General features: G+C 35.4%; 1 protein-coding gene across 1 annotated transcript in view; it reads right to left on the bottom strand.

Annotated features, from left to right (window-relative positions):
• CNTNAP2 (contactin associated protein 2) overlaps positions 1-12,975 on the bottom strand; it is a gene marked incomplete at both ends in the record, with an annotated part of 1,150,499 nt that extends 1,137,524 nt beyond the window's left edge. Inside the window, one exon of the mRNA XM_084306678.1 lies at positions 12,879-12,975. Within this exon, the coding sequence (XP_084162804.1) occupies positions 12,879-12,975 (97 nt within the window). The remainder of the gene's footprint in view (positions 1-12,878) is intronic.
• Positions 12,976-14,942: the final 1,967 nt, after the last annotated feature.

Here is a 14,942-nt window from a genome sequence, read left to right on the forward strand (position 1 = left end):
TATTATATATTAATATTATATATGGATACAACTTATAGATGCAACTACTTCTATATTAGCAAAACTAATTATTTGAAAATAAAATGTTTTGACATATAATTACGTACATGTAATATTTTCTTTTATAGGCCAGAAATAAAACATCTATTAATAAATTTGTATCAGAAATGTCATGTCATTAACATCAACAATATAGCTAACACACTTCTACTCTCATATTAGTATTTGATAAAGAGAATCATAGTTGAACAGTCACTTATTATCTTTTATTTTGATTTTAATATGTGCTTATGCATATGGTTGCCTCATTTCTTCCAAGAATTTAAAATATTTGTCATTATCACAGACTTATTCAGGAATGTTTGGATGTCTTCAGGGGCTTATTGTTCAGCTTAAAAAACAAACAACAACAACAACAACAACAACAAAACTTTTTAAAATGTTTAGTGTAATAAGATTCTTGTTAGTCTTGTGGATCTTTTTCTAAATAAATATTTTCTGTATGTGTTTTCAGTATTAATTATATATTTTGGTTGCTCCTTGATGGAGATATAAATCCACACTTAAGTATATTTAGTAGCAGTAGTAGCTAGACCTCTTCAGAACTTAATAGTTCATTCAGAAAAATAAAAATAAAAATTGACTATTTATATGACTTTTTTAAACACTTTAAGAAGTCTTTAAATATACATATATTGATTGGAGGACTGTCCTCATGACTGGAGTAAAGAAAATGATACTCCTGTCTTCAAGAATGGTAAGAGAGAGGAACCAGGGAACTATAGGCTGGTCAGCCTCACCTCAGTCACCAGGAAGATGAATGAACAGCTAAACCTGTAAACAATTTCCAGGCACAGAAGGACAAGGAAATCATCAGGAGTAGTCAGTGTAGATTCACCAAGGGAAAGTCATACCTGACCAGCCTGATAAAATTGTATGATGAAATGACTGGCATGGTAGATGAAGGGAGAGTAGTACATACTGTCTACCTAGGCTTCAGTAAGACTTTCAACATTGACTCGCATGAGACCTCATACAACATCATTAATGAGCTGGATGATGGGGCAGAATGCACCTTCAGCAAGTTTCTTGATGACAAAAAAATGGGAAGAGTGGCTGATATGCTAGAATGTTGTGCCCTTATTCAGAGGCACATCAACAGGCTGGAGAAATGGGATGAGTAGAACCTGTCAGGAAATGGTCACAAAATTATATATAGGTGGTGTCATCATCAGAACATTAGGAAGAACTTTTTTATTTTATTCTGAGGGTGACTGAACACTGAAACAAGTTGCTGAGTGATGTTATAGAGTCTTCACCCTTGGAGATATTAAAAGCTGTCTGGACATGGTCCTAGGCAATTTGCTGTAGGTGGCCATACTTGAACAAGGGAGTTTGACCAGATGACCTCCAGAGGTGTCTTCCAACCTATCCTGTCATTCTGTCATTCTGTAAATCAGATCCAAAGAAATATAGAAAAAAAAAGAAAAGAAAAAAAAAAAGGGGATACTAGGATTAATTTTTCTATTCACAGAAAACATAATCATAGAATCGTAGAATATCCCAAGTCAGAAGGGACCCACAGGGATCATCGGGATCATCACCTTCAACTCCTGGCTCCACAGAAGACCACCCAAAAATAAGGCCAGATGTCTGAGAATGTTGTCCAAGTACTTCTTGAACTCCAGCACTCTCTCAATGAAGAACCTTTTCCTGATATCCAGCCTGAACCTTCCCTGTCACAGCATCACATTGGGTACTATTGATGATCATCAGAAAGAAGAGATCAGCACCTGCCCCTCTGCTGCCACCCAGGAGGAAACTGTAGATCAAGACAAAGTCTCCCCTCAGTCTCGTCTTCTCTAGAGTGAACAAACTGTGTGATCTCAACCACTCCTCATATATCTTGCCCTCTAGACCCTTCAACATCTTTGTAGCCCTCCTTTGGATAGTCTCTAGGTGTATATTTTTCTTATATTCTGGCACCCAAAACTGCACACAGTACTTGAGGTGAGGCCGCACCACAGTAGAGTGGAACAATCACTTCCCTCGACTGGCTAGCAAAGCTATTCTTAATGCACCCCAGGGTGCAGTTGGCCCTTTTGGCTGCCAGGGCACAGTGTTGACTCATATTCAACTTGCCACCTATCAAAATGTCCAGATCCCTTTCTGCAGCTTCTCCCTTCCAGATCCCTTTCCAGCTTCTCATCCCTCAATCTGCACATATACCTACCCTCAGTCTGCACATATACACAGAGTTGCCCCTTCCCAGTTACAGAATCCTGCATTTGCTCTTGTTAAATGTCATGTTGTTAGTGATTGCCCAAACAATCTCTCTGTAAGACCTCTCTACCCACAATAGAGTCAACAGTTCCTCCCAAGTTAGTGTTATCTTATTACTTAGTGTCATCCTATGACACTATTACTCAGTGTACCTTCAAGTCCTCCTTCCAAGTAATTTATGAAAACATTAAAGAGAACTGGTCCTAAAATTGGCTCCTGTGGAACCACCACAAGTGGACATTCATAGAAAAAAAAAAAAAAAAAAAAAAAAAAAGAAGTCGGGGGGAGTCGGGGGGAGATGGAGGGGTGGGAGGGGAAGAGGGAGAAGTTAGAGAGGAGATGTGTAGCAAAGGGATCCCAACAAAAAGATTGCTACATACAAATGTTGAAGTTGCCAATCATGTAGAAAACAACAGAAACATACACTGTTAGGAAAACAAACAATACTGCATAGTCAGATCCCAGAGTGGCAACAAAACTATTTACATTCTAATAGCTACTGAGGAAGATGTTAAACAGCAGCTAACAAGGCTAGACAGCTTTAAACTAACAGGACAACCTGCCTCAGAGAAGGTCTCTGAGCAGTATTATTGCTTATTTACAGTAAAAGTAGGGAAAAAAAAAAAAAAAACTTTTAAAAAACTGAAAGAAAATATGTTGTGCAAATACTGGGAAAACAAAACAAAACAAAAAACTGTGTAATTAAAAGGTGCTCATACTGACATTTACCCTAGACAAAATAGTAGAACCTGGTTGATAAAAATTCAAAGGAGGTATATATATATAAATATATATATATATATATATATTTATATATATATATATATATTTATATATATATATATAAATATATATAAATATAATTCGTGAAAATCAGCATAGGTTTATAGAAAATAGATCTTGTTGAAGTATCGTGATGTCTTACAGTGCTTTTGGGGGAGGGAAGGACTTTTTTTTTTCCTTTTTTTCTTTTTTCTTTTTTGCTGATATGACAACTTTGGATCACATCAAATTTACATATATATGTGCTTATATCTACTTCTGTATATAATAAAATAGTAGACATTTTGAATTCTGAAGCTTCTTGACTGCCAGTATATATCAACAAAGATTTATAATTCCTATGAATGTGACATACTAAATGCTTCAGTGTAACTGTAACAAAGGAAATGAGTGCTTTATAGTGAGAACCATTGGAAATCTAATTTTCAACCCTTCAGTATTTAACATCTTTATTATTGACCTGCAGAAAAAAAAAATGCATGCTCTTTGAAGTTGAAGATGACTTGAAATTGAAGTTTTTTCATTGAAAACTTGTGACATCTAGGTCAGCAGGTAAAAGGAAACATTATACATTTTAATCAGATCATTGGTAAAATCATAAACCTCAGATAAAGAAGATAGTTCCAGAGAGATACAGTGCTGGGATGAAATGTGACACTAGCTTGACATGCAAAGCAGGCAAAAGCAGTAACAACCAACCATATCACAGTAGCTGAAATCATTGATCCTTATTGGCTTTCTAAGCTATTGAATATGTAGGTTTGGGGCCATGATTCAGTCACAGCATTCTTTTGATTCATTTTCTTTCCGTGTGTGTAATAAAGAAAAACACTGTACTGGCTGAAAGTTTAGCCGTGTATTTTTTGCATAATTATAAACTTTAATAAAAGTCCTTATAATTATATTCTAATAATCAGTTTTGGAAAAAATAAATCTTAACTTCTTTCAAAATATTTGAATATCTGATTTAATACTCCAGGATTATGACACAGCAATTAAGCAGTGAAGGAATTTTAGTTGAGTTGTTACCTTTGTACTTAGTTTTCACATATGGATGAATTAATCAGGAATCAAAGAAGACAATCTCCCTTAGTTTCAACCACAGCAAATCACTTGATATGGTGATGAATCAATAAAAATATCAGAGAAGTCAGTAGAGTCAGTTTACTGCTGGAGGGAAGAGTAGAGAGAGGATAGAGAGTGAGGAGTAAGATGATTAATAAAATGAGAAAGGAGTTACATGAACAATGGCAAATATAGTATAGAATAGAAGCAAAAGGGTGTATGGTGTGGTGATATGTGTTTTTTGGAAGAAGATTGAAACTGTAGTGGATACCACCTTGTGCCCATAGGAAACATATTTCTGACAGCCTAACCACACTGTGTAAGAAGCAGATAAGACATTCATCAAATATCTACAGTGCTCAGTAACATAACTTTTCTTGGATGTAAAACTGAAGGAAAGCACATTAGTGTATACCTTTCTGGACCTTGGGAGCATATATCCAGCAGAGACAGCCCTGTGCAGAATATGTTTCTGTCTCCATTTCTCACAGAAGCTTATTTGTCTCTTAATGCAGTGCAAGTGTTGTGGATTGGGAGACCTCTCACTCTATTTCTCCACATAAAGAAAACATGTTACTGTTATCATATGAGAAATAAATTTCACTTCAGTTCCTCATTTTTCAATGTGTTCCCTCCCCTCCTCCCAAAAAAGGTGGGAAGGAATGTATATACATTTTAATTTATTTATTTATTTTCCTTCGTTTTAATTTTCCCTCATCTTTGTAAAGATATTAGACCATTTATCTAGATGCAGGTAACAGAAAATAAAAGGTACAAGCCCTTTTTTGTCTCAGTGACAGTCTGGGTAGAATCTAGTGGTAAAACTAAGGGATGTGATTGAAAACTGGGTCAAAAGGGTGTATATTAAAGTTTTTGGTTTTGGTTGATTGGTTGCTTTTGTTTTGTTTTGTTTTGTTTTGTTTGTTTGTTGTTTTTTATTTGTTTGTTTGTTTTTTCTAATTGTAAGGTTTTCCCCAACCACAACCTTGCTAATATTTCCATAAATGTAAATGGGAGTAAAATTACATCCCAATTTAACTGCATTTCAAAATATGTATCAATAACTATACAGCAGTGACATTTAAACACAACACATATGACATGAAAACCTGAAATACATTGTAATTCCCTTGCCTGCTGTGTTGTATCCCAGTGCATTAAGCCTGTATACATATATGTTTAACTTTCCATTAGATATGACAGTAATTCTTCCTTTTCTCCTCTGGCAAATTTTCCCTCACAGACTTTCTGTTACCCTTTGTGGAAATGGACCCTTGCATGGTCTTAGGTCTACACGTCTTAGGTCCACCTATTCATCTTCTCATCTTCTCCTGTATCTCTTCCCTGTAAATTCCAGGTTTCCACTGGTGTCACAGTAAGTATCAGTGTACATATACAAGACTATTGAGCAATTGGAGACAGTCCAAGAATTCATCACTATTTAATCAATATAAAAATGAGCAGCGGCACACCTCTATATTTGAGGTAAAAATAATTCCAACATATGTAGAAATAGAGAAAGTAGACAGAAATGTAACATGCATAGCTGATTTTCCTTAGTAAATATTACAAAAATTTGGATACTATAGCAGTTTTACAAAATCATACAAGATGTTTATATTACATTTAAATAGATACTATATTTCTACAGTAAAATGTTATTTCCCATTAAAATGAGACTTCATGTATTCTAAATAAATAACAAATATTCATCCTAAAATATCACATTCATTGTTGCCTAGAAAATTGTTTGGCTAAAGCTGTTCAGGTACTCCATGGCTACTAAAAACTATTTTTATCTGTTTATTTTATTCATGCATTTAAATTTGTAAAATAACATGTACTTTTACTGATACAAATGCAAAAACAGCAAAGAAGTCCCTAGTTTTGTTGAGTAGATCTTTTTTATTGTTTTATTTAAAACACATCTTTGGAGTGTGTACATATCTGGAAAAAAATAGAATAATAATAAAAGAAAAAGTAAATATTTTAAATCTTGTTATATATTAACATCAAAATACAAACTGTAAGTTTAAATACGTCTTCTATCCCTCAGAAGGCTTAACATGACAATCTAACTTAAATGTCTGAATGAACCACCTCCACAGGAGATTGTAAAGCTAGTCACTAGACTGAAAAGTCACTAGACTTTTTGGGGAGTATGAAGAGGGTGTAAATATGAAAGTCAATATCCTTTTCTGCTCTGAATAATCAGTTATTCAAGCTTCAGGAACAAATATGAAATGTTCAGCTACTACAGTAGTGTATGAATACTGAGACAATTTCTTAGGCCTGAAAGATCTCAACTTTGTACAGTTGTCTGTAAAATTGCAATGCTACCAAATCCTAAATATGCATTATTTCTTTCTAAATGTCAGACATAGTCTTGGGAATGCTTTTATATCTACATCTTTTATCTATTCTATACCTTCAAAGCTGGAAGAGAAAATGGCTCAAAAGAATTGATTACTGATAACTGCAATTTCTAACACCATCAAATTTAGAAACTTAACATGTTCTTCAATTAGCTGGTGATCTCAGATTATTTACCTATATAATACCAATAAAGTAAGTGAATAAATGATGTGTGATATACTTAAAATTAATATTGGTTCAAAGGCTGAAGTCTGAAGAACCTTTTAATATTTTCTAGTGTATTATGGACTGAATCATGAACTTTTCTCTGACAGAAAATGTTCTTGAAATCAGTGGCACAATTTCAATGTACTTCAGCAGGAGAAGACTGGAGCTAATAGACTGCACTCTTTGTTCTAGAGATGAAATTCTTGATCTTTCAAATAAATACCCCATGTTCACATTGATTCTGGAAGTCATGTCCTGATCATATTACCTCTTCCAAGCACTGTTATAATTCTTAATTTATTCTTTACAATTTTGATAACTAAGAAAAATGAAAATTCACTCAGTTTCATCTGATGAAAGAAACCGTTGCTACTCTATCACTCTCTATCTGAAGCAACTGAAATCATGCACACATTTGCAAGTCTGTGTCTTTGCAGGTACAGGTAGTGGTGTACCTCAAGTTTTAACTATGTTTGAACTCTGAATCAAATTTCTCAGAAGTAAATCAGCTTCTGCATATGTAGAAAAACAAAATGTAGGGTTAAGGAAAAAAAGCAAAAACAAAATCAAAACAAACAAACAAAAATAACCAAATATTAGAGCTTGTGCATAGTTTGTTATTGTATAAAAAATATTTCAAAACTTTAAATACTGCTATACTTGTTGAACATTGAACATGAGATCTGATGCTTATAACATTTACAGATTCAAGTTGAAATACTCAAAGATTCCTACAGGAAAACACATTGTCCAGGAAAACGCAGACCTATAGTGAATGAGTTACCCAAGCAGATCTACAGCTCCTCATGACTGATTAATATATTAAATGTATAGAATTTCCTGCCACAATGGCATGAAGTGATTTTTTTTTTTCAAATTTGTTAAAAGTACCTGAGCAGAGAAAGAGAGAGAGAATCAGAAAATATTTATTATATCCCTGTGTAAGAAACAACTATTGTTCACAGAGACCAATTTACAGTTTACAGTTTTTAACTACACTTTCAAACTTTCTTGCAGACTGAACCACTTACTGAAGCACTTTTGGGGTCTTATTCCATATTTTGCACCTGAGTCTAAATAATAAACAAATTAAAACATAAGCAAATCAAAAGGAAACAAAGCAAAAACAAAAACTAAACCAACCAAACAAACCCACCACTTTTTAGTACAAATTTCAGTGACATTTGCAATTGATTCAGTGCCCACTGACTACATCAAACTTTGAATCTGACTTTCACTATATAGATGAATGTGTGCAATCAGGCTGTGTGCAATGTTGCATAGTTAAAGACTCTTTTTGTTTTTTCAGCACTAATGTGGACTTTAGCTGCTATCACTAATTTGGAAATGACAGCAAACTACTTATTACTATTTCATTGCTACTTATTGCTATTTCATTCACATGTTGAGTTCTAGAAAAATTATATTCATTTAATAAACCCTGAACACTGTAACTCAGTTCTATGTTGTTAAAAAATAAAAAAATATGTATATTTTTTCCCTTTTGAATGTTAGCTTTATTATTTGGCAATGCCTAACATCTAAAAAAAAAAAACATTTAATTATTCATGCAAATTTTTGTAGCTTAAAACATTCTAAAAGTAAGCATATGTTTAATGTTAAGAAATTGTATGGTCTTAAAATAAACTTAGGCATGTAGTTTAAAAACTTCATTTGTTTGTAAGTGCTTTAAGAAATAGGGATAGAAAAAAAAAAAAAAAAAAAAAAAAGGAAACCTTAAACCTACATGAAAATGCTTTGTTATATTTGAAATTAAGTTCTGTGGGATCTCTGATGTAGCATCCAGACAACCAGGATCTAAGCTAATGCAAATATAACAGAAACACAGCTGGAATTCACCAGATTTCACATTATTTCACATTATAACTGAAAAATTAGCTGGAAGACAACTAATGTGAGTCTAACAAAATATATGACACCCAGCATATCTCCTTCCTTTCCTCCTCCTTCCCCCCATCCCCCTACCCCCCATGTTAAAGCACCATAACCTGGAATTATAGATTCTCTACTCTAATTCTAAATATTTCAAGACTCCTGAACTACTGCTGCTGTACAGTCCAGTGCCACACATTGCTCTTTCAAAAGGGACATTACACAATCTTTTAGTACTTTTTTCATCTATGCAGGCTATTAATTATTAAGCTCACTTACCCTTGTCTATTAATAGACAAGGAAATTCTGCATGAAGTGCATTCAAACCTAAAAGATTTTTGCTTTTCCACAATCTTAATGATCATTATACATGTCCATCATTTAGTTTGTACATCAATTATTGTAGGACAGGGTTGAACGTCAACTTCAGCAGTGATATGGAACTTACTGCAAATGCATTAATAATAATATCAGAACTGAAGTTTTAGTAGTTCTACATTACACTTAAAAAGACACAACCAAAACAACAACTGCAAAAACAAGAAAAAAAAAAAAAGCCATAAAAGAATTTTTTTTTTTTGTATTGGTTTCATGAGAATCAGAGAACCCAGTTTTAAATCCCCTTAGCATGTTATTTAAGAACAGTATACCATTTAAAGTTATTCTATTGATAGTGTTATTTTTATCATTCCATTTTTAAGCCATGTAAAACACTATAAAACATGAAATTTGTATTTTCTATGTTACTTTTTATCTTGTGATGACCTCTCCTGGTTGAGCTGTTCATTAGCCTTGATTCCAGAAGTTAAAAGTGATTTGATTCCTCTGTGCTTATTCCAAAAATAAAATAAAATAAATAATAATAATAAAGCCACATAAAATATTGCTAAAGCATGAAAAAATATGCTAATAACATTTATAATAAAATCTATGTGTGATATTGTATCGGTGTATGTTCTGTACTACAAAATGGAATTTCAACACCCACTTCATCTGGAGATAAAACTGAATGAGATACAAAGCTTTCAAAATGATCATTTCTGAATCAGCATTACTGAAAGACATCATTTTAATGACAGTGATAGATTTACTGACATTGGAAAGTAAACACAAATTTGAGATGCAATATATTAACATAAGTGATGTATGATTCTATTCTTTTTGAAAACTATAGCTTTTTCTCTGTAAGCATAGACTGTAAGAAAATGAGTAACAAGCTCATAAATAAAGATTAATAATTGACTGTACACCATGAATCTTGTATATGTTCTAAAAAAATATTGTAAGTGCTTTTTACTGTTGTTAATTATGTCAAACTCAAAACATTAAGTAGTAGTACAGGAGAAAATAAAAACTTGGTTGCAAATCAGTTGTAAGTGAAAGTTGCATTTCATACTATTTTTAAACCTTTCAGAAGTATTCCCAATATGATGCTCAAAATCAACTGATGGCAAAATAAACAAAGAAGCATAAGTTATGATTTAAACACAAATAAATAAATAAATAAATAAACAAACAAACAAAGTGCATTGTCTTGTCAAGGAAGGAGGAGAAAAAAATCACTAATGGCATTCACAATCAATTGCATACAAAGTGTCAAACAAACCAAGAACATACAGCACAGTGATCCCTTTGTATATCAAAGTGTGCAACAGAATAACTAGTTAAGTAGTGCACCAAAACACTGTGACACAGAACATGAGTTCCTGCAGTGGTACCCTATCATTTTTTATCTTCACAAAAATTCTAAGTATTTACATACTCTTTTTTCTAATTATGAGATTGACGTATGCTTCTAGATAAATTTCTATTTCCAGTAAATAAATCTAATTCCATTTCACTTTCAGAAATGAGTCAGAAATGAAATGTTATAGACTACATGAGGAGTGTACTGTATGTGGTTTTGGAAAGTGAATTGTTATAGAGAAATCCTTGAATATATGGAAAAAATCTTAAAGATGGAAATGTATTTAAGTAATTTTTTAATTAATATTATATATAACTTCTATTCATGGAATTTCTGGTTATAGTAATGTTGCTGCTACCATTTGTTTCTCATCAAACTTCTTTCAAAAGTTAATCTTTTTTTTTCAATTGTTTGTTTTTGATTCAGTAATCAGATAACATGCTGTTGGCCATTTTCAAGTTAAACTACAGTCATTAGCTACTGAATGACAAGAAAAAAAAAGTATCTCAGAACTGTGTTAGGAGAGAAGAGAAGAGAAGAGAAGAGAAGAGAAGAGAAGAGAAGAGAAGAGAAGAGAAGAGAAGAGAAGAGAAGAGAAGAGAAGAGAAGAGAAGAGAAGAGAAGAGAGAAGAGAAGAGAAGAGAAGAGAAGAGAAGAGAAGAGAAGAGAAGAGAAGAGAAGAGAAGAGAAGAGAAGAGAAGAGAAGAGAAGAGAAGAGAAGAGAAGAGAAGAGAAGAGAAGAGAAGAGAAGAGAAGAGAAGAGAAGAAGAGAAGGAAGAGAAGAGAAGAGAAGAGAAGAGAAGAGAAGAAAAGAAAAGAAAAGAAAAGAAAAGAAAAGAAAAGAAAAGAAAAGAAAAGAAAAGAAAAGAAAAGAAAAGAAAAGAAAAGAAAAGAAAAGAAAAGAAATTTATTCTCCAAGGACAGATTTCTGATAAGCTAAATCATTTTTTTTCTTTTATATTTTATATTATATATATATTTTATTTTCTTTCTGTTATGCAGAGCCTGAAACAGATTTATATGTTTATAAAGAAAAGATATTTAGAAGAAAGCGTAGATGGCTAGTGAAGACTAAGCAGTAAACTTTAGGGTCGATATATCTCTGAAATGAAACGTAAATAAATAAATAACAGAACATCCTACGGCCTCTGAGAGTAAGAAAAAATGCAGGCAAGGCTATACATTTTCTATTGGCATATAAATAATTATTTAAAAGGTAGGAGAATATTTCCTGGAAATATTTCCTGGAGAAATAATACTATTTTATTTTTCTGTAGGTACCAGGTGATAACAGATAGAAACAGACTGAGAAAGTATAACAATGCTCCAGTTCACCAGTCATTGCATGTTCATTCCCATTTCCAAGCAAACAAATAGATAAACAGGCATAACGATCCATATACATCCCTATGCAGTATATACATTACATTCTAAGGCAATACTATGCTTGGTCAGTAAACTCAGTAAACTCAGCCCAGAATCATACACACACAGTTACAACACATCCATATGTAACATCTCAGCACTTTCCTTTCCTCTACAAACAGTAGAGAAAGTCAACAGTATTGTCTATTTTTGATGGGTCTATGAAAATATAATACTTCATTTTAGTATTCATTTCAAAAATGGCAAATGGCAAATGCTTTATGTGGTCTGAAGAGAAACAACTAAATACTTAACACTGACATCTACCTGCAAATGCTTTGCTGGAAACTACAGTTGAGAGCAGTGTTAAAGGCTTGATCTAACACCCATTGAAATCAACAAGTTCACTGTCATTTTTTACACTGTTAGCAGAACTGGGTCCTGTATAAGTACTCTGCTTTAATCCAGTTAAAATTCATCAGTGAATATGTGATCATTTTTCTACTACTTCTGCCTTCCTAGGAGGGCATTTGTTGATCTCCTCTAAAACACCTTTGCTTATTTTATTATGGGAAGCAAAACTTCACTCTGAAAAATCTGTTCTGACTCAGTTCCTTCTCATCAACTTGTCATCATTCTTTCCTCTTCAAATGAGACAACATTTTCTCTTGTTGGTCATTGATAAAACAGTTATGGAAACTGCCCGTCTCCTATTTACCCTCACAAAATTGTGAAAGCAAAGTACTTACAAATGCAAATTGCATACTTTCTGAGGAACATAGGGAAAACAAAATCAAAAACCACACACACACATACACATACACACACAAAAACCAACCAACCAACCAAAAAAAAAACAAAAAAAAAAAAAACAAAACAAAAAAAAAAACTAACAAAAAACAACCCCAAACTTTGAACAGCTTGTATATGATTCCTCTCCTTTTCTGACTCCATTGCAGAACCAGGACTATATCATAAAGCAGGTCTTTCAACTTTCCTCACCAGCTACCACTAAAACCATCTACAGTAAGAAAGATCAGATGAGAGCATTGAGAACAAGTATCAAACCTCAGAGCACACATACACAGGAAAATACACAGAAAATCCAACACAAGATTCTAACCAAATAAAAAATTATCAGCCTCCCAGAGTTATGGGAATTCCCCCTGGCTTGTTGCAGTGCTGAAATTTTGCATGCTTCTTAGAAAAGGGTACTTACGAGATGCAGGCAAAGCAGTCCTGGCTTTGCAGCTAATGCTGCTGAAAATCCAGAGGAAGAGAGCTGCCCTGCAGCCAGATCGGGTAACCACAACCATCCTTCACTTCCTGGCTCCTTGTACTCCAAATGCCAGCCGCAGAAGACCTGCTGTTCTCCACTTTGGCCCCTTCTCTCTCTCCCCTTCTTTTTCTCGGAGGAGTTGGCACGGAGGTAAAGGGGGCAGGGCTTTACCTTGGGGTAGAAGCCAAACGCCCTCTTCGTCTGCTGTCTCTGGGTTTGCAGCAGTAGAATAAGTCGCTGTACTTTTCTTTCTCTTATTTATCTGTGTTTCTGTGTGTGTGCCTCCTCAGAGGAAGGAAAAAAAAAAAAAAAAAAAAGCCACGAAGTATCAAATAACAAGATTTGTTGGAGAATAAAAAAAGCAATTCCCCAAAAGATGTGGGGGTGGTAGGGGGGTGGGGGGGGAGGGGGGAGGAGGTAAAGGGAGATGGAGATGAAAGGAATGGAGAAAGGAGTAAAGAGCTATTGGTGCTGCTAATGCTGCTGTTGATGCTTCCACTGCAGCTGAGCCCTTCTTCCTGCACAGAGCAGCGCTGCTGAGAGAAGCTCGCAATAACCTCCCAGTTCAGATATATATACACAGTGTACACGCACACACAGCCGGGGAGCCAAACACACACTCACACAGGAACAGGGAGAGGGGAGAGGGAGAGAGAGAGAGGCAGAGACACTCCCGCAGCATAGAAGCAGGCTCAGAGCCTCTCTCCTCATGCATTCATCATTTTCCAGCAGGAGGAAACGCTGTCACCAGAAGCAGCAGCCTCCCCCCGCCACGCCAAAAAAAAAAAAAAAAAAAAAAAAAAAAAAAAGAGCAGAAGGGAAAATCTCTCTCCCTAGCGCTGCCCTCCCCTTCCCTCCGCTTCCTCCAGCTCCTCCCTCTTCCTCTGTGCCCCTCCGGCCTCCAGGACCCTCCTCGTCCTCCGCCGCCTGGTTCAGAGCCGAGGAGGGTGGCGGGGTCTGAGGCCGAGCCTCGGGGAGGTGGCCCCGAGGCCTCTGTCCGCGGTGCTGAAGCTGGGCGCCCGCGGAAGCCCCTGCCCCTCGCTCTCTTCGGGGCCTGCTGCTGCCTCTCTCCCCGCACCCCGAGGTGGCCGCGGCTCCCCGAGCTCCAGCCTGCCGGGATCCGAGCCAGGCCGGCAGCAGGCAAGTCCTCCGGGCGGTCCTAGTTGTGGGGGGCCGAGCACCATCCCGCCGCCTGCAGAGAGCTGGGGCTGGAGGAGCCGCTGATGCAGATGTTTTTGTTCGGTAATTAATTCTCACTCGGAGAATGAGCCAGGAAGCAAGCTGCATTAAAGTATCATTATGGTTTTCACCTACCAGACGTGACTGAGCCAACCTGGCTATTATGGTTTACGGGTTTTACAAGTCTGACTTCTCTTTTTCATCCCTCCACATCCCTCTTGCCATTGCCCTCAAACAGACTGAACTAAAAGTTATTGCTCACCAGATACGGTAGAATAATGAGGGTGGGGAGTTATTCATGGATTATTTATTCTACAATCAATGAGGCAAAGAAAAATGAAAACAATTATTTCTCAGGTGTTATATAGAGAAGGCTGAGAAATGGAGAGGCATAATTTCTTTAGAGGTGCCCCAAAGCAGGCATAAATTATTTTCAGTGACTAATACACATGCTGTTAACAAGTATCTGCTGTTATTTAGTGAATATGATGAAGTGGTGAAGATTGTTTATAAGATGAGATTTTTCAGAAGGGCCTTGGGATATTAGGATCCTCAATCCTATTGCTTTTCAGAGGGAGTACACCATGTATCTTTTAGGTCACTTTGAAAACTCATCCACATACAATATGTGATATCCCAGGAGAGCTGTGGCCTAGAGGTTTAAGGCACAGGGCAGAGCTTAAGTGCCAGTCCAGGGGAAAAGTGGTTCTGTAATCTTGTCCAACTGCTGTTACATTTCCTCCTTGACCCTTTCCTTCTCATATCCAAATCATTATGTAGTGTTAATATACTCCTATTTTGAATGCTTTCAGAGAAATATTGACA

The sequence above is a fragment of the Netta rufina genome (assembly GCF_964035555.1).
Source record: "Netta rufina genome assembly, chromosome: 2".
NCBI classification, from domain to species: domain Eukaryota; kingdom Metazoa; phylum Chordata; class Aves; order Anseriformes; family Anatidae; genus Netta; species Netta rufina.